At 39.5% G+C, this 26,769-nt stretch overlaps 1 protein-coding gene across 1 annotated transcript in view; it reads left to right on the forward strand.

Moving 5' to 3' along the window:
- The window catches only part of ATP2A2 (ATPase sarcoplasmic/endoplasmic reticulum Ca2+ transporting 2), a 48,612-nt gene extending 24,681 nt beyond the window's left edge, over window positions 1–23,931 (forward strand). Inside the window, exons 7-20 of the mRNA XM_009643112.2 lie at window positions 1,539–1,624; window positions 2,582–3,046; window positions 5,779–5,867; window positions 9,659–9,761; window positions 10,291–10,422; window positions 10,511–10,633; window positions 10,816–11,034; window positions 12,318–12,653; window positions 12,916–13,136; window positions 14,207–14,409; window positions 15,610–15,695; window positions 16,083–16,216; window positions 17,255–17,372; window positions 17,490–23,931. Coding sequence (XP_009641407.1) covers window positions 1,539–1,624; window positions 2,582–3,046; window positions 5,779–5,867; window positions 9,659–9,761; window positions 10,291–10,422; window positions 10,511–10,633; window positions 10,816–11,034; window positions 12,318–12,653; window positions 12,916–13,136; window positions 14,207–14,409; window positions 15,610–15,695; window positions 16,083–16,216; window positions 17,255–17,372; window positions 17,490–17,759 — 2,585 coding nt within the window. The 3' untranslated portion in view covers window positions 17,760–23,931. The remainder of the gene's footprint in view (window positions 1–1,538; window positions 1,625–2,581; window positions 3,047–5,778; window positions 5,868–9,658; window positions 9,762–10,290; window positions 10,423–10,510; window positions 10,634–10,815; window positions 11,035–12,317; window positions 12,654–12,915; window positions 13,137–14,206; window positions 14,410–15,609; window positions 15,696–16,082; window positions 16,217–17,254; window positions 17,373–17,489) is intronic.
- Window positions 23,932–26,769: the final 2,838 nt, after the last annotated feature.

Genomic DNA, 26,769 nt, shown 5'->3' on the forward strand with positions numbered 1-26,769 from the left:
ACTCACACAAGTAACTTGTGAGAAACTAAAATGAAAAATGAAGAATTTCTATTCTAGTTTATGTAGCCTTCTAGGCTTGAACATCTTGTCACTGCTCAAATATGAAAGTATGGAAATCTTACTAAATGTCTTCTGTAATAGTTACACGTTTTATCTCACAAGAGATAATATTTTTTTAAATACAAGCAGCTTTTAAACTGCTGTTACTGAAGACTCTGTATACTAAAGCTTTATTTGCTGAAATTCTGTGCATGCACATTCACGCGTTTTCTGGTACTGCCTCTCAAGTGCAAGAGCTATATTTAGAGCACTTTTCAGATTTGTTGAAAACAAAACAAAGTAGCAGTGCTTCTGAATATAGGAAAGAAATTAGGAATCAACCAAGCACGCTATACCATTTTTCTCTGAGCTGGAACATGAAGATCTGTCTGCCTGTTTTGGTAGCATAAAAGAATGTTAACTAGTCCTGACTCTTAAAACAGTAAAGCACTCATAAGAAACCTATCCTCAAATCTGTCTTGAAACAGGCCCCAAAGTTTCTCAGTACAGATCTTGAATAGCACAGAACTGATCAAGGTTACTTAAGTTTAGCATAAGAAAATGCAGGTGCTCCATGTTTGTCAAGCTATCAGAACTGAAATAAGTAGAAGAAAGCCACCAGAAGCCTATATAAAGGGAGTAATTCCTTGCCTTTGTTTACATAACAGATTATTTTTTTAAAAACCTTTTCTATTTGCAGCCTATTTTAAGTTGATGCTTGAGTCTCCTAACTAATAAAGTAGGACTGAAGTCTAATATGCTGCTTACAAAGCTTTTAAAAGTAGGAGGCTTTGGCTGTCTTGAGCTTAGAATAAACGAGTATGCTCTTAGCTTCAGTCACCGAGTTATCACCTTGTGAAATCTGATGTAGTAATTAACATCTCTTTTTATAGAAAAGAAACCTTTCTTACACCTGTGTGACATGTTTATAGAAATTGATATATTTAAGGTTTTTATGGAAGAGTTCTCTGAAGACTTCCAACTAAACAAGTTAACTAACATGGCTACATGAGAATTTTTTTTAATGTCTGCCAGTGTAACTGTGATGTATACCATCACAGATATATAACTCTGGTAGCATCTAATTATTTAAATGAGAACATGCCTCTTACAGTGCATAGAGAACAGAAATGCTTGTTACTGCGTGAGAAGCACATACCTAATTCATGCAGTAGATCTTGCTACATTAAAAGGAGTGAGGTACCAGCTGTGTATTTCACCACTTTTTGTGTTCCTTAAAAGCCATGGTGTATGTTTCATTGAATTTAACTATATAAAATGTTCACTTAAATCCTTTCCCATTTTCAGTTAAAGCCAGCCATTCCATTTTTTTGGTCAGCTGAAATACTTATTTCACTTAAGTGACTAAAAATCATTTGCAGAAAGAAGTTTGACATTTTAAAAAACTTTTAAGACTGAGGATTATAACTTTTTGATTCCCTACAGGACTCAAGATGATAATGTATAATCTCTTCTTAAGACTATTGTCTTTACTTTAGGTGAATCTGTATCTGTTATTAAGCACACTGACCCTGTGCCTGATCCTCGTGCTGTAAACCAAGACAAGAAGAACATGCTTTTTTCTGTAAGTAGTTTTGAAACTTTCAAAACTTGTATAAAACAATACTGAAGCTGATAAACAAAAATGTGCAGAACTTCAGGTCTTCAGCTGTATGCCGTCTTTGCTCTATTCTCTATACGCATCTGTGTGCATGTCTCCATGTACATTGAACTTGTAATTTTTAATTCATTTAGTAACTTCTAATAAAAGCTGTCCTTGGGGAAGATGCTTGTTGAAACCAGTTTATATGAGAAACTGATTTTTTTTTTTTTTTTTTTTTTTTTTTTTGTCCTTCACAGGAAAGTCTTTAAGGCTGGAGCACGTGTACTTTTAAAGTGCTTCTACACTACTTTTCTAAAGTAATAGTTCTTAAGCCTGTAAGAATGCCCACACAAATTATGTTACCGTGTGGCTAAAACTGAGAACTAGGTTTCTATACAGGAATGAAACAGTGTATTCAAATTTGTTTAAAGGAAGCTTTGAATGCCTTTTAGGTAACAAAATAACAATTCTCTTATTGCTGGTAGCCTACTTGTAGAAAATGTAACATGTTAAGTATGTTAAAGCAGGGAACCCCACTGAACAGATCTATTACTCATGGGAAATGTCATTAAGTCTGGCAAAATACAATCCTGGTTAAAAAAGAAAGGAAAGATTCCAGTTGAAATGCATACTGCTTACTCAGCAGCTGGGTTTGGCTCTGCTGCTTTAATAGATCAATACTGATTCATTTTGAGCCCATTTTGTAAGCAGAAATTCTACACTGGAATAATCTCTTAACAGGTACTGGAGGAATGGCATTCTCTTCCTCTTCACCTCTTTCCATATCCCAGCTGAAACACAGTCTGGAATTGTACGAGGTGTTGGGTTTTTTAATTAAAAAATAATTCTCAACAAAAAAACCAAACAAAAACCCTACCACCAAGACATGTTTATAGATTGACTACAAGTTTTCTCTTCCCTTTTCTTTATTTACATTAGGGTACTAATATTGCTGCTGGTAAAGCTATGGGAGTGGTTATTGCAACAGGAGTAAACACTGAAATTGGCAAAATTCGTGATGAGATGGTGGCTACTGAGCAAGAGAGAACCCCGCTCCAACAGAAACTGGATGAGTTTGGAGAGCAGCTGTCTAAAGTCATCTCGCTTATCTGCATTGCTGTTTGGATAATAAACATTGGTCACTTCAATGATCCAGTTCACGGTGGCTCCTGGATTCGAGGTGCTATCTATTACTTTAAAATTGCTGTTGCTCTTGCTGTTGCTGCTATTCCTGAGGGTCTACCTGCTGTCATTACCACCTGCTTGGCTCTTGGAACCCGGAGAATGGCCAAGAAGAACGCTATTGTTAGAAGTCTTCCCTCTGTGGAAACCTTGGGTTGCACCTCAGTTATTTGTTCTGACAAGACTGGTACTCTGACCACGAATCAGATGTCAGTCTGCAGGGTATGTTGAACTAACTGCTTCTATTTTTCTGTTTCTCCTCAGCCTCTCTGTTTAAATAGTCAGCATTGCTTGAATTCTTTTGATCGTGAGTCTTTTGGTTCTCATATCATCAAAATCTTGCTTTATTTTCTTAAGATAAGCTTCCACTTTTAATTCAGTTTTCCACTGTGTAGTGTTTAAGGCTTTTATCTCTTCCCTTATTTAGTCATGGCCAAGAATAGCTGTACCCGCACTTGTTGGAAGAGAGTTGTTTGGAAGCAGCTTTCCATTGACTTGTCTGTAAACCATTCGGTCTACTGGTAATTGTTTAGTGTGATTGAACCTGTTTCAGAAAGGTAGGCTAGTTACACTGTAGAAGCAGGTTGTGTGTGAGTGTAAAACACTTAGGTGTTTAATTTAGCCAGATGACAATGGTGGAGTAACTTAGCAGTGGGAAAAAGGTGGAAGATTTATTGCAGTAACTTGGATGGTCTAAGGAATTTTCACTACTGAGTGGTTCCACATTTATTTCTTTGTCTTCAGTAGCTCTTCTTGGTCTGATGTAGAATTGCTGTAGTGTTTTCAGCATGCAATATTGTATGACTAATCTGGCAACTTGGAGGTGCAGTTGACCCTGTCACCAGCATTGCCAGGGTCATCTTCAATGTATGTCATATTTCTAGGTAAGCGTAAGTTATGTGTCCCTCCTCCATTCCCCCCAGTATTCTTTCTAGTGTTGATTCATTTATACTTTTATAGCTAATCACTTAACGTAATGCATGTTCAGTTGCCAGTTCTCTGTTTCCCATATACTTGATATTCTGTGTAGGAATTTTATGGAGAAAACATTAAGTTCTTCTGTTTAGTAATTGTAGATTTTCGGTGGCATAGCAACTCTGATCTCAGATGTTCAGAGTTGTTACATCGGGTTACAAATGTGTAAATGTTGAGCACTACACAGCAGTATTTTTTTGGCAAAAGTTTGTGAGCCTTAAGGACTTTATTCTCATGTGATTGATGGCTTTTTCTTTTTAATTGGTGGTTGACTTGTTCTACTTCCTTAAGTATTGTAGTATTTATACCTAAGAGACACAAAGCAGCTGCTCATCAGTATTCCAGAGGAGGTTACTTGCAGTAGGGTTGCATAACTGCCCTAGTCTTTGCAGGGATTTTTTTATCATGCAGATGCCAAAAGCAGAAGGCTTCCTGGTTAACTCATCATTTAAGTTGTGTTTATTTAAAAGCTCAAAATGGTCTACCCCTTATATTTAGAGGACTATATGTTTTGGATTTTGTGCAGTACAACTTACTTGGTTCCTTGTTAACCTCTGACAGCTACAGAATAACTACAATTGTGAGATTTTGTAAAACACAGCAAAATCCTAATACCTGTAAACAATAACTGTTATTCTTGGTTTCACTCTAAGCAGAGAGATTGCTTAGCTTTTTAAGAAGTCTGGTTTACAACAGTAATGCCACTTGTAGTTTTAGTTTTCATGTTAAGTAGTAACTCCTTAGTGTCCAAAGGAACCCTATACTATGCTTCAGTCAGAAATAACTGCTTTAGGAGGAGGTTTGAGGGATTGTTTTAGTGTCCTCCTGTGGTATCTCCCTCTGAGAATGCACTTACTCTGCTTTGTGGGCTTTTAATTTACCAGCTTGTCTAGCTTTTTGATTTTTAAAATCACTTTGAAGATTATAGGGTCTGCAGACATCAGTGTAGATCAGTTGCAGAACTCCTAATCATTAGGCAGTGTTTTGTGAAGATGCTTGCCTAAATCATAAGGCAGCACAATGAGAGGCAATTAAGGCATTGCTAAAATGTGGTATGGCAAAATAGCTTACACTAACCGATGGGCAAGAAGTTCCATTAAGGTATAATATCAATCAGAGAGAAATTACTTTCTTCTTTACTATCACTCCAGCAATTCATGGTAAGAGTGTGACAGCTTCAGGCACTGTTTTTTTATATCCATCTTCCCAGATGAGGTTCTACCTGCAGCTCTCCTAGAAAGCAAACAAAGGAAACGCTGAGATGCAGGTGTCTTATGGGGTACAACTGCATCCTTCAAATTAGTGTCTTTATTTGAAAATAATATTTCAGCCTGTGCTAGAAGGGTACTTGAGCTGTCTGAATGGTTTTAAGCTACCAGTGTACTGGATGGTAAAGTGACATATAACTAGAAAAACAGGACAGGAAACGTTTTCACTTAGTGGGTCGTATTAATGGAAACTGGCCATAGTCTGGCTCTTCCTTAAAACCTCACCTCTTAGATTTAGAAGCTTCTCCTATTTGTAGATGGTTCTGTTTTTACTCTGGGAAGAATTGTCAGTTTCCAGGCTGCCCTACACTGCTTTTGATTGGAACTGCTGTTTCAAACATACATATGAGAATTACTTTACAAGTCTGAAGCCTAGGAAGAGCTTGGGTATAGTCAGGATTGTCAAGTGGATGTGTGAGTAGTCTTCACAGCTGAAGTGTAGATAGTTTATGTGGTTTTAAACTCTTTGTAGTTGTCCCACAATGCAACTTTCAAATGAGATCTGTTAAAGTGGAAGCGCTGTCTTCATGCTTCAGTGTAGAGAGCTGTTCAAACATATATAGGATCGAAGTTCAGAGTATCGTATCTGGTTTTGCCTAGTTTGTGTATTCAACCTGAACTTGCCTCTTGTACCTGCTTGATTAAGGCCTGTTTAAATCTCTTGCATTAATTATTGTTCAAAGGTAGTAACACTTCTAACTCTAATTTCAGATGTTTGTCCTGGACAGAGTAGAAGGAGATAGCTGTTCTCTGAATGAATTTACTGTAACTGGTTCAACATATGCTCCCATGGGAGAAGTGTAAGTGTTATGCTGAAGTTAAATATTTGTCTGTTTATGCATTGACTATTACTTTATGCTTGAAAAGTGATGTATGTAATATTAAATAGTGATAGTTAATAATGAAAACTCAACCAGTGAGAATACAAACTGAAGGGCTGTAGGGGAAGTAATTAACAGTAAAAGGAAGGTAAATTCTGAAGAGTAAACCTTCGTGAAATTTACTTAATACAGTCTCCAATATTGCAATGTTCCTTTGATAATCTAAAAATAAATTAAGGGTAGGTTGAGAAAATTTATTTTACTGAAATCTTACTGGACTAACATTAGCTATCCTAGTGCTTCAAAATGAGGTTTACTTTATTTAAAAAAAACCTGCATAAATCTAAAGAGGTGAGCCTCTGTTAATCTGTGAACTCAAATGTTTCCAATTCACCTGCTTCAGAGAAGGTAGGAGATTTTTTTTCTAAAGCATCTTATTAATGTGTTTGAGTCAATTCTTAAATTTACCATAAATTCCTGTCTCCTACCCTCAGTAGTTTATTGGACTTGGTGCATCTGTACTTGAATAGATATGCGTGTTTGTCTTGGCCTTTGGTATTTGAGCTGTTGTTAAACCCACTCCCTTAGGAAAGGAATGATAAGTTCGATTTACTTTCTCAGTTACAAGTCTCTACTAGCGGGATAGGTGGTTCATCCTGATGACTTTAGGAATTTTTAGGGCTCTGCTTGCAGAAAGAGAGCCTCTTCTTACTGGATTGTTACAGCTCCTTTTACTTGGACAGTCTTCCATGTGTTTTTAATCTTGTCACTTCAGTTTTACTTGCAGAATAGAACTCAAGTATGCATGAAGTATAACTGAGATTCAGTTATTGTAAATATCTCAATCTCGTGGAGTCTCACATGCACACCTATGACTCCATGCGGTCTTCACCAATCTCTGTTTAATTTTCATAGCAGTTAAGACCATAATGTTCTCAGCAGCTGGAAATCTTAATGCCCCAAATCTCTTCTGTTTCAAAGCTAACTGCTGTCAAAAGCCTATGCTTTCATTTCAGGAGACCATTTACTTAGGCAAGGTGACATTCTAGATCTTGTAAAGCATCTCGCTATTATGCTTTAGCTGGTCTCGCAAGAGCTCTAGATAAACAAAATAATAAAATGTAGTGTGGTGACAGATGTTGAGTATAATAAGACAGTCATCTATGTATGTTATTGTTCTATTTTTACTTGCTGAAATTGGGGAAATGTGAATAAGCGTGTTAATCACACTGCATTCACGTACATAAAGAACACTGTGAAAGGGAGATTACCACAGAAAGGCTGTTATTGGAGCATAAGGAAACAAATAGCTACATTCTCAACCATCAGGGCTGGTTTATTTCTGCATTTATGGACAGCTTTTCTTAAAATCGGTGACCTTAAAGTAAGGTGACTGTCTGCAAACTGTCACTGAAAACAAGGTTTGATGGAGACCTTAAGAGGCAGTCTAGTCTGTGGCACTGCCCCAAAGCAGTTTCTTTCTTGTACTTAACTTCAAATACTGTTGTCTTCCACAGCTGTATAGGCAGCCTACTCTATTTCATAAACATTAAGCATTTTTTGCAATAAATAAATAATTTTTCACTTACTCTTAAAGTATTTGGTACATAACCTTCCCCTAAGATGCATTCAGAATATAAAATTACAAATACTTCTTACTGAAAAACTAAAATTTCATACTGACTGATTTCCCAGGGATGTTAGGAGATTGTCACTTTGAAGTAGTTTTATCGGGTCTCAGCACATGCAATGTGCATGCTTACTTCCGAAGCTAGCAGATTGCATTTGACCTTCAAATGAGTTCATCTTCAGCTAACAGAAAAGCCTGAAGTTTTAAGAGTGGGGGTGGGGGAAACAAACGGATATCCAGAACTGACCCCAGCAACTTAGACTCCATGTGTACTTGCCATTCTTCAGAAATGGTTGGTAAGGAACAGAGGGGTGGGGGGAGGGTGGAAACCCTGGTATAACAAGTTATGGATATTCAAATATGCTAGTCTTCTTCAAGTTCAGAAGAGGTGAAAACAGAAAGTGTTAGCTGTGATAGAGGAGGTGACAAACTGAGAGCTTCTGGGAACTTCAAAGAGTTAAGAGTTTAAAGCCCCTGCTTATGGCTATAGAATTACATGCTGTGTTATACAACATCGGAATTTGTTTGCAGTACAACTAGAGACTGAACAAAAGCTTACATAATCGGACATGTCATAGTCTTATGTTATGAATTCTTACAGAGTAGTGATCCATGTCTTTCTACCACGAGACCTTTTTTCTTCCTTGAGAGCTTTAATGAAAGATATTATATCTTGCTAATTTTGGTAGGGGGGAAAATAGCAGTATTGAACTCTCTTTCGTTCTTGTATGCTTACTCTAGCAGTATGCTAATGTTTTAGAAAATGAATTCATTTACTATCCGTTTCCAAATGTGAAAGCAAAGAAGTTGCTTCTTATTTGTGATGTCTTAGTGGTGCATTACTTTAGAGAAAGCGTACCTTCCCTCTTTCTCAAGAGTTTATTCATCCATAAGTGTATGTGGCTATTAGAAAAGAGTATTTCTAGTCGAATTTGTATTGTGAAATGACTTAGGTTTACATTGGTTTAGGAGGATTACATATGTACAGATTAATTTTTAGGTAATTAAGAGGCCAAATCTGCTTTTATGCCTGCCCAGTGCATGCATTTCATGTGTGGCAGTAAAACTGTAGAATATGCAGTAAGACTGAGGAAGCTAAGCTTCTAAGGTATCCAACAATATCCCTCTCCTACTTGGAACTCCTCTCCAAGTCCTGCGTGTACTCTAATAATGTTTTGATATGCCTCTTTGCTGAGCTCTTTACTTCTCTTCTACATTGCTGTATGACTGTCACTGGAGGAAATAAGTTTTTGTAATTCAGGTAGCGATTCCACTGATAATCATGTCATTCTGTTCATTACTATTTGATCTAAGCATTACTGTTTCAGTATTGAACTCTCTTTCGTTCTTGTATGCTTACTCTAGCAGTATGCTAATGTTTTAGAAAATGAATTCATTTACTATCCATTTCCAAATGTGAAAGCAAAGAAGTTGCTTCTTATTTGTGATGTCTTAGTGGTGCATTACTTTAGAGAAAGCGTACCTTCCCTCTTTCTCAAGAGTTTATTCATCCATAAGTGTATGTGGCTATTAGAAAAGAGTATTTCTAGTCGAATTTGTATTGTGAAATGACTTAGGTTTACATTGGTTTAGGAGGATTACATATGTACAGATTAATTTTTAGGTAATTAAGAGGCCAAATCTGCTTTTATGCCTGCCCAGTGCATGCATTTCATGTGTGGCAGTAAAACTGTAGAATATGCAGTAAGACTGAGGAAGCTAAGCTTCTAAGGTATCCAACAATATCCCTCTCCTACTTGGAACTCCTCTCCAAGTCCTGCGTGTACTCTAATAATGTTTTGATATGCCTCTTTGCTGAGCTCTTTACTTCTCTTCTACATTGCTGTATGACTGTCACTGGAGGAAATAAGTTTTTGTAATTCAGGTAGCGATTCCACTGATAATCATGTCATTCTGTTCATTACTATTTGATCTAAGCATTACTGTTTGATCTAAACTTCAGAACTCACCTTCTTCAAATCTGTTCTTCTCAACAATTTCTGGTTCTGTAGTTCCAAGTCCATAACTAATAAGCATTGTACTAAATGGAAATACAGTAAAGGGATTGAAGAAGGGAAAAAGGTGAGATGCTAATACTAAATAACTAACTTAAATATCCCCCTCTTCTTCCTTTGGAAAGGCATAAAGATGACAAACTTATTAAATGTAGCCAGTATGATGGCCTTGTGGAACTTGCAACGATCTGTGCGCTCTGTAATGATTCCTCTTTGGATTACAATGAAGTAAGTACACATCCTAGAACAGAGGAGAGTGAGAGAATGAGGATAAATGTTCTCATCTGTCTATGTAATACCTTTCAGTGGTAAATCCCCTTCTGAGCAAAGGGGAGAGTATTTAGGTCCTGTTAAATATTAATTCTGGGAATGACTTGCTTGTAGAACACTGAGAAAACTAAAGCCAGGCAGCAAGTGTAATCTAGAACTTGGAGACCCCTTGGTGTGTAGAATGCACTGCTACGTTCTTGCTTTGCCTCACCTCCTTAAGATTGCTACATCTTGTAATGACTTAAATGCTTTATGATAAAGTACTGACATCCTTCTCTGCTAGTCTTGAGAGTAAAGGCTTGAAATTGCCTACAAATAATTATCTCTAAAATTGTTGGGGTTTTTAAGTTTTGCTTGTTTCATAAGCCATAGTAAGTCATCTTAAGCTTTTTTCCCTATTGTAAAACTTGAACTTTTATCTCTGATAGGTTTCAGGTGAGGTTTAAAGTAAAATCCTGTGTTTTTGTTTACTTTGTGTTAACTAAAGGCTAAGGGAGTATATGAAAAAGTTGGTGAAGCCACGGAAACAGCGCTTACCTGTCTGGTTGAAAAGATGAATGTATTTGATACAGACTTGAAAGGACTTTCTCGAATTGAACGTGCGAATGCTTGCAACTCGGTCAGTACTCTTTTATCTAGAATTCAGTGGGGAGTGAGTTTTGTAGTATGTGTTATCTAAATATGGTTTTATGCTGTTTTTTTATAAGGTGATAAAACAACTCATGAAGAAAGAATTCACTCTGGAATTCTCAAGAGACAGAAAGTCTATGTCTGTCTATTGTACACCAAACAAACCAAGCCGCACATCCATGAGTAAGATGTTTGTTAAGGTCAGTTCCTCACTTGACAAAGTGTAGCTATGGAATGGCTGCAAAGGTAGCACCATAATAAAAAATTGTGGTGCAACTAACTGCAGCTTGAAGATGAAGGAAGAACTCTGTAATTTGAGCAAATGTTTTAACAGAAGGGGATTTATTAAGCTAGATTAGATTGTTGCTTTTTGCCTCTGCAGGGTGCTCCTGAAGGTGTAATTGACAGATGTACACATGTCCGTGTTGGAAGTGCTAAAATACCATTAACCTCAGGAATTAAGCAGAAAATAATGTCAGTCATTAGAGAATGGGGAACTGGTAGAGACACATTACGTTGCTTGGCTCTGGCGACCCATGACAATCCACCCAGAAAAGAGGAAATGAATCTTGAGGACTCCTCAAACTTCATTAACTATGAGGTAAGTTTAGTAAAATATCCTTTTAACACTTCTCCCTCTCCCAAACTGGAGAATGGCAACTGTTTATGTTTGATTCTTCTTTGAGGAAGTTATGCCTGAGAATTTTCTCTCTGGGTATTTTTGATGTCAGACACAGGAGTTAGCCACATGTGGAAGGAATGCTTAGTTTAAGAAGAGACTATATATGTCTTTGAAGAAACTGTGTTCTTAATGGCTGGTATAGATGCCGCTGCTTGGCTAGAAGTATAAGAAGAAATCATTAAACAGCAACCTTGCAAATTCTATTATTTTACGTATATACATAAGGTCCTCAGGATCATAACACTTTAAACTGTTCTGTGAGACTGACTTTGAAAAATATTCCAAAAACTGAATGGTGGTTTCAGCTTTAATGGTTTTCAGTTTGACACTGCCCAACTGCAAGACATCTTTGGGGATTTTGTGATGAAACATACCTGCTGTTTTGTGCTCCAAGGGTCAAGTTCACTTCCCTTACTCCATACTGTCAGCTGCAAAAGCTCTGTTCATGATTATCATCTTAACTACTCTGTAATTTTTTGGTGAAATCTGGATCTAGGATGTAGAGGCCGGGAAATGACAACAGTTGTGTGGGAGCGTTTGGCTTGTGCATTGTGCTCCTGGCACTGATTATGAAAAAGAAAGACTTGACTGCTTGCAGGTTGAATTTGCAAGGCTGACAGCTAGAGCACTTCTTAACAAGTAAAACGGGTGCATTTGAAGCAAGATATGTTTGCAAAGGTAGGATCCCATTTCAGAGCCTTGTCATGCTCTGGGAATTAACCGTGTCCTCCTGTATGCTCATCACGTAGATGGTACCATGTAGCACTGTGATTCCAGAAACATTAAAAATTCTCTCCTTTTACTTGTTAATGTGTATAGATTTGTGACCTTTCAGTTCTTCTCTAGCTGTCTGAATTCAGAGTCAGAGCTGAAGTGCTGTGAAGACTTTGTATGGTGAAACAGATAACCACTCTGAAGTAACCCTTTCATGGAAAAAAAACCTGACATAAGAGCAAGTATATCATGCATAATCCACTGGTTTTGACCAAATGGTAGGATGATATAGGCCTCAGTGTCTTAATCGCTGTAGAACCACAGCAATATAGAAATCAGTGTAGAACCACAGAATATTGGGGACAAGGGCTAAAACCAGATGTCACTATGCTGAGATATTGAGCATGCAAGCAAAATGATTGTTTCACTAATGTCATATGAGAAGTCTGCAGGATCTTGCACTGAAACCTGGTGCTGTCTTGTTTCAGACCAACTTGACCTTTGTTGGCTGTGTGGGTATGCTGGATCCTCCAAGAATTGAAGTAGCTTCATCTATAAAGTTATGCAAACAAGCTGGTATTAGAGTTATTATGATTACTGGTGATAATAAAGGCACAGCCGTAGCTATTTGCCGTCGCATTGGTATCTTTGTGGAAGATGAAGATGTTTCTACAAAAGCCTTCACTGGTCGTGAATTCGATGAACTGTCACTTGCTGCCCAGAGAGATGCTTGCCACCATGCACGTTGCTTTGCTCGTGTAGAGCCTTCCCACAAATCTAAAATTGTTGAGTTTCTTCAGTCTTTTGATGAGATTACAGCTATGGTGAGTAATTGAACTTCTACTTGGTTTGAAAGGCAGACACTGTTTAAACCCAAATTACGCCTTGTCAGACTAATATCTTATTCAGGAAAATACTTCTTCCACGTTTTCCTGAACTCAAAGCCTCAGAATAGTTCTCTACTTAAGTGATTTTCAAAGATACAAAATCACACCCACTCACCCAATGCAAAATTCCTTCCTAGTCCTATGTGTAAGTGCCCCCCTTATTTATTTATTTTTTTTCAACTTTAAATTCTTATTTTAGACTGGTGATGGTGTCAATGATGCCCCTGCATTGAAGAAAGCAGAAATTGGAATTGCTATGGGTTCTGGTACTGCAGTGGCTAAAACTGCTTCTGAAATGGTTTTAGCAGATGATAATTTCTCAACAATTGTAGCTGCTGTGGAAGAAGGACGTGCAATTTATAACAACATGAAACAGTTCATCCGTTACTTGATCTCCTCCAATGTTGGAGAAGTTGTTTGGTAGGTTTAAAATGTTGGGGTGTTTTTTCTTTGAACTAGAGTAGTGATGATGGAGTCTTTTGTTAGTTATTTATTTACTTCCAGTATTGCTAACTAAAACCAGAGAAACAGGTTCTCCAGGTAATTGATCATTTCGATTGTGCAGAAGTCTGCATACTTAGCCTGGTCTTTACTGGAGAATTTTAGCATACCACAAAAGATTCGCATTGCATTGCATATAATATTCTAGCTCAGTAGGTGGCTAAATGCTTTACAATTATTTCTACAATTGGAATAATTCTATAGAATAGAAAATAAAAACCTTAATCAAATATTACAAGATCTGGTATTTCAGATAACTTAGCCACGGATTTAACTTAGGCATTTGTTTAACCTCAAGTTACAGAAGAATGTGTCTTCTGTGTCTTTGCAAGGAATGGTGATCCAATGCCACAGAATGCATTTTTGATAACAGAATGTAAATATTGATCTAACAGTTGCCTATATCAAAGCATACTGCCTCCCAGAGCCAGAGTATAACACAGTAATTGTCTTGCCTTGTTTCTTGTAAACTTCAAAGCTGCCCTTCATACAGCTCTTGCTGCAGCCCCTGTTTCTGTTCTACTTATTCACACAGGCTTGGAGCCATAAAAGCTACATGTTCATTAAATTTTTGCAGGGACTAGCAGTAATCTAGCTAAATGAAGCTTAGTCATTTGAGCTAAAATGCTATTATGTCTACAAAAGTTCTAGTGTCTTTCAGAAAGTGGCTTGCAAGCCTCTATGCATGTATGTATGTATTTACCTATACAGACAAGTAGAGCGGGGGGAAAAAAAACTAAGGCTAAAGCAGAAGCTCTTCAATTCCTGAAGTGACCAGAAGATAATGCTTCAAAACTTACATGCCAGTGGTTAGAAGTTTTTGCTATTGGATATGGGTTTAGTTTTCTGAAGGTGAATAGTCAGCTTGTGATACTAAATGGGTAACTGTATGAGAGAACAGAAGTGATGCTACAGGCTTAGGCTTAAGTGTTAAAAGGACTTACTTACATGCACAAGAATAAGCTTATAACTGGTGGGTTTTCTTACAGTATCTTCTTGACTGCTGCTCTGGGTTTTCCTGAAGCTCTAATTCCTGTCCAACTGTTGTGGGTAAACCTTGTGACGGATGGTCTCCCTGCTACTGCTCTGGGCTTTAATCCTCCTGATCTTGATATCATGAATAAGCCACCACGCAACCCTAAAGAGCCACTGATCAGTGGATGGCTCTTCTTCCGTTACCTAGCTATTGGATGTAAGTAGTAATAGCTCTTCTATTTTTTTTTTTTTTTGGAGATCCACTTGAAAGCAGTTTGTCTAATCTCCTTGTGTGCTGAAAATCTTGAAAGCTAGCAATAGATGTTCTCTGGAACTGGTATTCTTCCTTTATTTTGTTTCAGGATTCACACTTGTTTTGCACATTTGCAGGCAGTGCTGTGATCAGAACAGTAAAGTTGTGGGGTTGTTTTTTTTCCCATTGGTAGCAACTGAGGCACCAGAAGCTGTAGTTGCATAACGTCAATATGACATTCACCACTTTGTTGGAATCTGAGTTTGAGGACTAGGAAACCATTGTCTGATAGTGAATGGTGTTAAGTCTTCAAAGAGAGAAGCCCATCAGGAATAGATGAACCTGGGGCTGAGTCTGACCTCTGTTCTTAAGCAGCCACCTACTTGCTGTTTCCCGTTTGGCTCATTCCAGGCTGAAATACTTCTAGCTCAAAGCATTGAGACAGCAGGTTTTAGCTTGTCCATGCAAGAACTGTCAGCCTTAGGAAGATGAGCATGTTGTGGGATTAGGTTGAGGAAGCAAGACCAGTGTGAATAAGAATATGCACCTGTATTAGCTGTTGAGGTCATACATAGAACTACTTCAAAGTCTGACAATGACAACTGTCATGTATGTAATCTACCAGTTTTGTGCCTAAGTAGAAGAACACAACAGGCTTGCTGGCATGGCTATAATTGGGGAAAATAAAGGAGTATCAATTTATCAAATCAATGGACTTAGATTTAAAACTTAAATACAGCTATAGCACTGTAAAGCTAGAATAAGTGTCTCTGTGGATACCTAATGCACACTGTCTTCATGCCAGAAGTTGTGACATTAATTTTCCTAACTGACTTCATAGATATTAAAGTAAACCTTGGTATTAGTTAATGTAAGTACAGACACATAGGGTTCTGAGAGGAAAAAAGAAAAAATTGCAGGTTGATTATTCCAAGTGATATCCTTGTTTGCCTTAAGTTCTAGCTGTCAGATCTTAGCGTACAGTATTTAATGGTTATTTAAGTTACAACTGGTGGAATACATTTCTTGCACAGGAGATAGAGGAATTACGATCTATTTTTTTACAGTTCTGGAGGTCTTGAAGTAGAAGTTCAAGTGTGGCAGGCGAGGTCTTCTCTTGCATACGGTTCACAACACTGAAAAAAGCACTTTGTTTTCTTTAAGGTTATGTTGGTGCTGCCACAGTGGGTGCTGCTGCTTGGTGGTTTATCGCTGCTGATGGTGGTCCAAGAGTTACCTTTTATCAGCTGGTATTTGCTCAGTTTAATATCTTTGGGGGGAGAAGGGAGGCACATGGTTCTTTCGTATTTGTTACTTGAAGTGACTGTAGAAAGAGTAGGTTACAGAAAATTCTGTAAGGAGACTTTCAGACTTGTTACTGTAAAACTTGGCCGTGAGATTAATTAGTCTTAATACTAAAGCTCCAAGGTGGGATGCTTGAGCTTCTAAACAATTTGAAGGACTAATTGTTGTCTTGTAAGTAAAAGACTAATGGGATTTTTTTCTGGCAAAAGTTTAAAACCAGTGCTTATAGGAGTCATTTGTTTTCATAATACTGACTGCTTGTTTCTCCGTTGTCTATCCTACATTTTAAAAGTTACAAGCTGTGGAAGTGAGTTTGCATTGTTCTCTTCTAGAGCCATTTCCTGCAGTGCAAAGAAGACAATCCAGATTTCTTTGGTGTCGACTGTGTGGTTTTTGAGTCTCCATATCCAATGACAATGGCTCTTTCTGTACTTGTCACCATAGAGATGTGCAATGCTCTCAACAGGTCTGTATATCCAAATAGGAAAGCAAAGTTTCTGCGTAGCTTATCCAAACCCCTACCTTTTGTGCAATTTGATTCTTGGTGTATGGACAGCTCAGCTAACAAGGAATGAGTCATATTTCCTTTTTCTGAATCCTGGTGTTGCAAACAAAATTACTCTCTTAGATAACATTTGAGATCTCTTATCACAAGGTATATTTTTAAGTCTGTCAATTCACTCTGGTATTTTACTAAGCATGAGCAACTGAAATGTTTTCCATTATTTCTAATCTAAGCTTAATCAATCAGATTATCTCTCCTATGTTGGTATAAAGTGATATCAAGGAGAACTAAAATAAGAATGCTGAAGATATGGAAAATAGTTTTTCCTGCCCTAAGGGAGTGTGGGTTTAGCCAATTAATATTAGATTATAAATGGAAACCACTAAATAGCACAATGTCAAGGGTATTTTTCTTCAAATAGCTTAGAGGTCAGTTAATTTAAAAACAAATAAACTTTAAATACAAGTGTACCAGGGTAGTCCTACATAGTAAGATTTTGCTCTACATCTGATGTTCTGGATCTCAGCCTCCTCCGCAGCATAGCCTAAATGCAGATTGAATCTGAAGAGCAGAATTAAAGAAGGTGCAAGTACTTGACCCTCTATATATCCAGTCGTTAAGTGAATTTCAGAAGAAGTGAGTCCCCAGGTGTACAGTAGGCTGGGGAGGATTGTCTATCATGCTCATCTTTCCCTTACCTCTCCCATGGAGAGGATGTTGGGGGTCTTAGTGAAAAAGGTAGACTAGATCAGGAATGAGCAGAACACACAAAAACTTTCAAAAACAAATGTGTGGCTGAACTGTGACTGCTTTGCTAAGCAGAATTCCATGGCAGTGTAAAGTTGCAACATATATAAATGCTACCTTGGTGTCTTCCTTTCCTTCATGAGTGGGGTAGTTGTGACTTGCCATGCTGCTTTTCTTTCCAGCTAGCTTTCCAATTCATTGAATTTCCTGTCGGTACCTTATGTACACATATATACCATGTTTCTATTGCAGTTTATCAGAAAATCAGTCCTTGATGAGGATGCCCCCGTGGGAAAATATCTGGCTGGTGGGCGCTATTTGCTTGTCCATGTCACTCCACTTCCTTATCCTTTATGTGGAACCGCTGCCAGTAAGTGCATGTATCTTGCATTCATCCCTGAACTTGGAGATAGAGCAAAAACTTGTCTGGAGCTTAAGGCAAGGGACGGTGTGGGAGAAAAGATGTAATGCTTGGCTTTTCTTTCAGATTATCTTCCAGATCACACCTTTGAATGTGACGCAATGGCTGATGGTATTGAAAATCTCACTACCTGTCATTCTGCTGGATGAAACACTTAAATATGTGGCCCGTAACTACCTGGAACCTGGTAAAGATAGTGTGCGGCCTGCCACCAAACCATGTTCTTTGTCAGCATGCACCGAAGGAGTTTCCTGGCCGTTTGTGTTCATTACTATGCCCTTGGTTATCTGGCTTTACAGCACAGACACTAACTTTAGTGATATGTTCTGGTCTTGACTGACATGGTGACAAGTTTTACATTCAAGGAAAAAGTTTAACTTAATTTTTTTATTGTTTAGAGCAACTGTCTATTTCTGCTGAATTTTCACATGAACATACTTGCCGGTGATGGAGGTTTCATAATCTAGATTTTGGTTTTTTGCTTTTTCTGACTTCAGTGGGGGCAATATATTCCTCTTTTATACACAGTTAAAAGTGTCCATTGACATGTACAGAGAACTAACACTATTTTATGCAAATATTTTTTTGTAGATGAAAAGCATGTACAGTGTTCTGTTCAATAGTCTATTCATCATGTAAAAAAAGTAAATTTTTTTGAGCCAGCGGACACTATCAAACTAAATTGGCAGCAGATTTTAGGGAATGAATGTGTGTCGTCTAAAACTAAAAAAGCATGTAACTGTTTGTCTTCTGCATGATCATTCAAACTTTAATTTGTCATAAAGTCAGGTTTTATTTGTAAGCGGAACTTTCTGCACTGGGTAGAGAGTGCTGCTACCTTGGTCAGGATTTCTTCTCGGTTTCCCTTCTTCCTGTTCCTCACTCTCAGTTCTTGACTGTCCTTGTTTACACCAGTTTCTGTATGAGGTATGCCTAATCTTGCTCGTGCAGAAAATATCATTCCAGGTGCAGCCTGCTGGGGTTCTTCCATACTCTCAACACACATAGGGTTGTTTTTTTTAAGATTATTTATTTAAGTGTCTATTGTATTTTATTGTAACAGACCTTATTTTGCCAGTGTTGCCCATTTTGCAGGGACAGGGAGGGCTACTTCTGTCTACTTAAATCTAAACCAAGCCTTTTTAACAAAACACAATCTGTTTTAATTCAAAAGAGGGTTTAAGTTGGGTTTTAATATCTTATTTACGTGTGTCAGATCCTTCCCCCCACGATTAAAACTTGTAATGAGACCTGGAAAAATAACTTTCACTGCATAGCTAGAAATTGGATTTCCTACACTTAGGGCACTAATGATCAGTTGTATACATTGAGTTACTCTGCTGGCCTGTTGTTAGCCTGACTTGAAGTAACAAGCTCGTGTGTGTTTTTTGTAAAATCTGTAAATAGCACATGACCAAATTGAACATATTGTATAGAACTATTTTTATTTTAATGTGGCACTAACCACCTTCATTATTACGGTAAATGTTAAAGCATGTTTTCAGATTCAGTCCTGTATCAACAATGTGTAAGTCATTAACAGTCCTAACTGTGGTGTTTTTCTCCAATGCCTTCCAACTTTCATCGACTAAAGTGAGTATTTCTCTTCCATTTCACCATGCCAGTGGTGACTTGCTGTAAAATAGCATATGCTGTATACATGTTGAAGAATAAATAGTAATTTCCTTCATTCCCATGCTGTGTTTTGTCAAACTCTGCTGTGCTACATTATTATCACCACTTTAGACTCTTTTGTTTTGTGGTCCGAAGCTCAAATTACTGATTCCAGAGGCAAAGCACTTGCTTTTGGTTTAGTGTATTTTAGGTCTTGTTTTATAGCACCCGGGAGCCTTAGTTCCCCAAGATCTTAGAGCTTTTGGTCTTAAGTTTGAGATAAAATTGGACAAATCTGTAACTTAAGACAGTGACAGCTGTTACATGAATGTTTAGTGTCCAAAACACTCTGGTACTTGTGGTCAGGTGCTGGTTTACTCCAAAGCTTTTTCCTGCTCTGAAATAGGGATGCCCCCTCTGAGCTGACCACCCTTCTCTAGTCTCTGGCATCTGCAGTGCTCAAAGTGCAGGCGCTCCTCTTTGCAAAAACAGCTTATTGTTTCCAGTAAGTGGAAACACTTTGTACAGTGATCATATGAAAAGACAAAAGAACAGTCTCAGCTTAACAGGATAGTCTTTGAAAATTGTACTGGGGTCACTATGTCTTTGTAGACATAGTGTTATCTTCTGCTGGCTCAGTCTGCTTTAATAACCAGATTCAAACAGCTTTCTGATTCCTCACAGAGGAAAATGATAGTTAAAAGCTATGTTCTGTTGGTGCCAGCTGGAATCCAGTGAGCACAGATAATTCCCTAGGTTTCAAGGTTTCAAATATAGATGCTAACCTCCAAATACACAGACCCTATCTGAAATTCCACTGCATGGTGAATACTCGCTGTTTATATAGACTTTGACTTGTTTAAGTGGATGCTGAAGTGACTCAGGAGCTGGACCTCATGATGTAGTAGGTGTGTTGCCAATCTGTAAGCATTTAAATCCTGTTGAATGCCCTCTTTAGTGTGGAAGAACCTGTCTTTGCCAAACTAAGGTTTTGCATACCACAACACCAATGGCCAGCACTGGCCATTTGCTGTATCAATAATAAATGAGCAATGTGAGACTTGTCCCTGTTTCCTGAAACGGAAAAAGAATAGGTCATGTGACTTAGGATTCCTTGAGACCAAAATATGTCCAAGTGCGTTACTTGTTGGAAACAAATACTAGCAAGTTAGTTCTATGTGCTCCCAGCATTATTGACAAACATTTTCCAGGGCAGAAAAGCCACTGAATCTTTGAACACTAGTTCTGTGTGAACCTCCAGAGTGTCATGTTGGTGAGCTTTTTAAAGCCATGTATCTGACTGTCATCATTAACGATTCTGCTGCTTGTGCAATCCTATTCCTATCTATTATGCCAAATAATCCTGCTATACACCCCCTATTTCCCTGTCTCTAAGAGGCTGAAGGGGGAAGTGACTGTTGATGAGTGGAATTCAGTCTTCAGCAACTTTTGTTGGATCTCTGTGTTGAAGATGAATCTTGCTGCTTGTGTCATGGGTTTCCATACAGACATCTGAGAGCTCACTCGTATTGTGTGTCTCAGGGGCACTTGCGTTCGGGCCTTCTGTTCCGTGGAGCTTGCCTTTGAAAGCTGGGTGGCTGGTGGGTAATTAGAGTGGCATTCATCCCTACAGGCTCCTGAGGTTTCAGGAACAGTCAGGTTTTATAAGGTGTTCCTAAAGAGCCCAAGCAATCTTAATCTACCCTGTTTGTCTTTTATTTCTCCTAGTCTTGCTGTCCAAATTTTCCTGTACAAATGGAGCAATAGGGTTCCCAAAGATCAGCGCTTGCTTATCTCAGCTTCAATGGCAGCTGTTGCTATGCTTTCAGTACTTCTGTTTTCCAAGCGTTACCACTACATGGTAAATACCAGGCTTGTCTAGTCTGGACTGGCCAAATGTTAAGACCTACTATGAGCTTCCTCCCAGGCAGTGAAGCACCCTGCCTTGAAATCGGTGTCTGCTGCAAGCTTCCTTGTGGTCTTGGAGCTGGAGTGCTGTGGATCTGGTCTTGGTCCTTCTCAGTTGAGTAGCTGTGGGAGGTTGCTTGAGTGTGCTTCTGGCATTAGAATAGCACAAGGCAGCTGCTGGCTCAGCTTTTCAATTACAGAAACCATAGAAATACAGTGCGAGGTTAATGCACTGCAAGAGAATGTACTAACGAAAATGCTTATTCTTAATTGTGTAGATCCTGTCATTCTTTAGCTATCAGTCCTTTCATCTGGAGAAGCCAAGAAGGGAGGACTTTCCAATCTAGAATAGACTTACTTGCCAACATCCCAGAGTTGAAACTCTCTCTGAATTTCTTTGTTCCCTACATACTTCCTCTCCAGCCTCCTTGCTGTACTAGGGTCAGCTGGGGATAGAAATAGGTAACCCCTATCTTAATGGGTTAGCCCTGTGAATATATAAATGGAAGCACTTATTTAAGGAGAAATAACTCAGGCACGCAGCCTTTATCTCCCACCCCATTTTTAGAAAGTAACTTTATACTTTTTGTTTCCTTTTCCTCTCATCTCACTGAGCGTTTTCATCTCTTCTGTTTTTTGGATTCCTTAGTGTCCTCACATGTTGTTACTTATTTTCTAGTGCAAGAGAGAGGTGTAAGACTAATATCAATCACAAGATTGATGCTCCCTTATGCTGGGAACACCAGGAAGGAGATCGGCTTGTGGTGGGAAGCCAGTGGGGTTTGGTATGAGAGCAGCTCCTCCCCGTAGCCTTGTCCGAATCGGAGCAAAGAAAATGGTCAGGCAGCTGTAGTCATACATCAAATATTTAGACAGGGGCTTTTATCTTCGTAGTGCCTTGGGCCCTCTCTGCTTTCACATGTGAGTGACTCAAAGTACTGTTCGTGAGCTACCCAACGAGCTGCTCCTCTTTGCTGGCATCCAAGCAATAAAAATAGTTCATACTTGGTTTCCCAAAGTATTATTGCAAATAAAGTATGAAAGAGGCTGCAGAAAAATATGTACTGGTCTCTCAAAGTGCTATGAGGCTTTTGTTTGTAGGGAGGCTATTTTGGAGAAGGCTAATGGTAAGAAAATGAGTTTTTAATCTGATGATAAAATGCAGTACAGCAGTCCTGTCACTGTTCCAAGAACACAGCTGATGCACAGAATATACATGGTAAACAGCTTAAAGATGGTTGAATTTGCTGAGATGAAGGGAGGTAAAACTGATACCAAGTTGTCTGTCTCTTGCACCTGTCTTGTTTACTTTTTTGCACTTCTAACCATTAACTGTTTCCCTAATCTCTGCTAATTACATTAATATGCATTTTCAAATCTTAGCAGGAGAGCCTAAATTTTGTAGTGTTGAAGCAGTGTTTTGAAGAGCCACCATCAAGTTCTAGGGAATCAGAGTATACTGTTCCTCTCTCCTAGACGCAAGGCTAACCTTACGCTGTATTTTAGGGGTAAAGTACAGTAGTAGCTTTATTACGTTGTACTCTACCCTTTGCCTACTCATTAATCTGTGTAGTTTAATGACTTCTTCAAAGCTTTCCTGCTGCTTCCCAGAATAAGCTGCATACCTTGGAAAAGGGACATTGTTAGGTCACTTTGGGGCCAGACTTGCAATATACTGCCTTGATTAGAAGAACACCCTTCAAGTTCTTTAAAAACTTGACCTCTTTAAACTGTAGTGTGGAACTTTGAAAGTAAAAATTACAAATAAGTGAGGCTTGTTTGTTACAGACAAGTCAGGCAGAGAAAGGCAAAAGCTGTTGAAACATGTCTTAATTTTTCCTCCCTGCAGTCTCCTGTAGGAAGTGCTGGCTTTGCTGATGGTAAAGGGAGCTCTGCTGCGTTAAGAAGGGCTGAGCCATAACCCAGAGGGTTCTGGGCTTTAAGAACACAGTGACCTGAGAGTGTCCCTTCAATGACAGAGCAGCCAGTTGTCAAACTTAACATTCTTTCTTCTGTCACTGTTGATCTTAGTCTTGCTTGTATAATGATACTTAGCATTCATCCTTTCATTAACTGATGCCTTTTCTTTCTTTCCTTTTCAGCAATACTGGAGTAATCGCTTCCTAAACAATTTTGCAGAAATGTAAGGTTGTTTTGTTGCGTGCATGTGTTTTTAGCAACACATCTACCAAAACTTCTGCATGTATCATGTGTAAAGATTCTTTGCTTTCCCTAAAACAAAACTCATTGTGTTCTCTGTGGAAGAAATGTGTGGTACCATTAGGACTTCATTATACAGATGTACAAACGTGCAATATAGCTTACAGAGTTGGAAACTCTCTCCAGAGAAGTTTGGTTTCTGTGCTGCACGGAGAAGAGTTTGTTTATCCTTGAACAAGAATCGTGGAGCTGTCAGCCAATTTTCCATATTTCTGTATGTAAAATGTCAGTTTACACAATGTACAATATCAAAATAATGCATGCCTTCGGTTGTAGACAAATCTTTCTCTGTATTGTATCATCCAAACCTACTCTATAACAGCTTATGTACAATGCTATCCTATTTATAAAATTCATTGAAAAGATTACAGATGAATGTTAAACCGTAAGCCTCCGGTTCATAACTTTGGATTTTTTATCATGTGTGCAAATCAACCTATTTTGCACTGTAATGTAACTTATTTAAATCTAAGGCAGTAAGACAGATGTTGGTGCAATACAAAATATTGTGATGCATTTCTCTAAAAAGCAACAACCGACATAGCCAGTTACCACGACTGCATGTGTGACCTTTAGGAGTTGTAAATAAGATCAAGTGTCTATTTACCTGCTGACGGTAAGAAGCATCACACCTCGTCTCATTTGTATCGGGTAAATAAATTTATTCTACAATACATACTTTGCGTGTTATTTTATGCACTTTGTTTTCTGCAGGTACATGCATACATACTTCAGCGCGCTCTTATGTTCATGCCAGGATGACACTTAACTAACTATGCAGATGCCAGCTGCTCTTCCAGCAGTATTGACCTCCTCGCTGGTGTGATTTCCTCCATCCAGGGGCTTGTGTGTGTGTTTAAGGGACACTGTCAAGTACTTTGATCACTCAATTTTTTTAAAATGCTCCATTGTTTGTAAAATCCCTCTGAGAAACTTAAAATAAACATTTCTTTCCCAACTACATCTTTACTTTTTGTCCTTTTCTGTTTTCTAAATTGCCCCACCCTCAAATAGCTGCTACTCTCTTCTCCCTTCCACAGGCCAAAGGAAGATGAACCAAAAGCTTTTGCTGTGAAACACTGCCCCGAGCAGCTGTCTGGGAGTGCTGCTGTCACTTACGGCCTCTCCCCTTCCCCAGTACCTGAACTGTTCTGCCACAAGCTCACAGCACTGGGGCCTGTGTTAAGCATTAGGAAAGACTAAAGCCCTCTGAGGGTAAAAGCTGGATTTTCCAAGTGTCCTGTAATGCTCTGCTCCAAAGGCCATAATCTAAATTTTGCTTGGAGGAAAAGGGGGAGCCTCTCTGAATATGCAACTTCAGCCAGCTTCAGTAATGTGTTTAAATTAAACGTAATGCCTCTCAACCTCCAGCCGGCGATACCAGCATGCTGCTAGCAAACAGCGTTATCCAAATGAGGTGACATGTCTGAGACCCTTCAAACGCAACAGCCTGAGGTTTAAAAATACTGGGGTTGGATTCCATTGCTCAGCTGAACTGCACGGTGGTGGAGGATGCATTAATACACAGGGCTGAGCTGCTCCTGCCCGCTTCCTACTATGGTAGTGTTGTGCTAAGCAGGCTGAGCTCTGCTCCCAACCTCAGGGCCGAGGCTGTCAGAACAGAGTTCAGCACTCAGCTGTTATCTGCAACTGCAGCTCTTCCCCCCGCCGTATTTATAGCCTGTCTTCAGCACACACCAGCAGCGCTGTCACCAGCAAAACTGGGCTGCACAGGCACAGCGAGCACCCGAAGACAGGGGCAGGTGTCTGTTAACACTTTACACAGGCACCTGAGCTGAATGATTAAAGTCATCTATCGAGAGCAGTGGAAGAAACTGCCCTGTGAGCACCTCTTCCCTTGCCGTAACCCTTGGCCTTGCTTCAATTAGGAAGCCACGAGAGGAAAACACGGATCACTTCTTCCCCAATGGCAGGCATCTGAAGTCCAGTTCCTCAGACCTACGCCCTCACACGTCGTACCAACACATCTGTATAAAAGTTACTCCTGCTGCCCAGCTGATCCGCTCCCCCTTGGCTTTTTTCAGCTTGCAGAAATACATGTCGCCAGCACTGGCACCAACTGTAAAGATCAGTGGCGATATGAAGTCATTATTCAGAAAACAGCTCTCGCTCCGTCTGTGTTGCTGTCGCGGCAAGTTGCATTCCGCGGATGGTTTCAGCATTTCTGCATTCAGACAGCGCCTCACTGGGGAGCAAACTGAGACCAAACTCTTGACTTATTTTTAAATATTTTTTTTAAATTACAATCTGCAAGATGAACTCATAACTGGTCACCCAAATGAACTGCAAGCGGCACTTTGGAGTACAGCCACATGAAGAAAACGTGACGCTCAGTGGGTTGCTAGGTACTTGAGTGCAGGAGTATGTGGTAAGAGTTGCTGAGAAAAACAGCTTCATCTTCCCCCTCCTCCTCCTCTCCCTGCAAGCCGCTGCTCTAAAGCCTTGCATGGATGAGCCCACTGACAGCCACAGAGGAAGAAAACAGTTCTGCATAGCTGGAGTTATTAGACATTATAGATGTATTACATCACGCTCAAAGTACAGAGGGCAGAAGATGATAGCCCTGCTTTTACACTGAGGTGAATTTGTGCACGATTAGAACCCACATCCACCCCCAGCAGGAGGGTGGGTGAGAGAGGAGAAAGCCTCCAGGGGAGGAGATAGCAAACCTACTTTGCAACCTCAGCAAGGAAAAAGCCACAGGAAAAGCCACGACCATAGAAGACAACAGAGCAGCAATCTGCCCCTGCTGGGGCTGCAGAGCTCCGAGCACCAGAAGCCGCCTTCTCGACTATCTCATCCCAACACTTGAACCACGTAGAAGTGCAGAGAAGCCTTCAGACATCAGCATAGCAGGCTCAGGCTATTTGCCTAATCAGGTTGAATCCCTGTTATTTGTGTAAATAGAGGCAGTGGGAACTGAATCTGTAAGGATTATCCCCATATAACTGAATCTGTAGGAGTTACCCCTTCCCTCTCCTGGAGCTGCTGGCAGTGGGACCACCGACACATTTCCACTTGACTTTGTGCTTTTGGTGCAGTGCCAACTTGCACATAAGCCAGGCATGGGATTTTGCTGACATCCCCAACTTTAAGAGGTAAAATTTACCAGTCTGGCTCTTCAGGCGTGGCAAAGGAAAGGACTTTCAGGCTGATTTTACACGTGTAGGTTCAGGAGCCTGAGGAAAGCAGCTGGGAGGCAGGGAGCTTTCAGCATGGGTGCTGTGAGCTGCCCTTCATGCGTCACTCAGCCCAAAGGGGTTGTCAGTGTCCCTGCAGACCCCAAGAACGACTCTGAATGGCGGCCAGCCTCCAAGAACCACTTGGTGTGTCCCGTTCAGCCTCCCTTTGAGGCAGAGAGGCTGCCATAATTAACTGAAATAAAGTTCAGAAACAACAACACACACCCAAAGCCCACTAAGTCCAGGCTGCTACAACCCCCCTGCTATTTATGCAGGTGGCAGAGTCAATTTTTCCTACAGGGGCAGGCAAGGAACACCGCTTTCCTGCTGGGGTAAGATAACATCAGTGGCTAACAACAATCAAGCTGCACCCAGCTTGTGCCTCCGTAACCAAGTCACGC

Source organism: Egretta garzetta, unplaced genomic scaffold, assembly GCF_000687185.1.
Source record: "Egretta garzetta isolate BGI_Z169 unplaced genomic scaffold, ASM68718v1 scaffold447, whole genome shotgun sequence".
In the NCBI taxonomy this organism is placed as follows: Eukaryota; Metazoa; Chordata; class Aves; order Pelecaniformes; family Ardeidae; genus Egretta; species Egretta garzetta.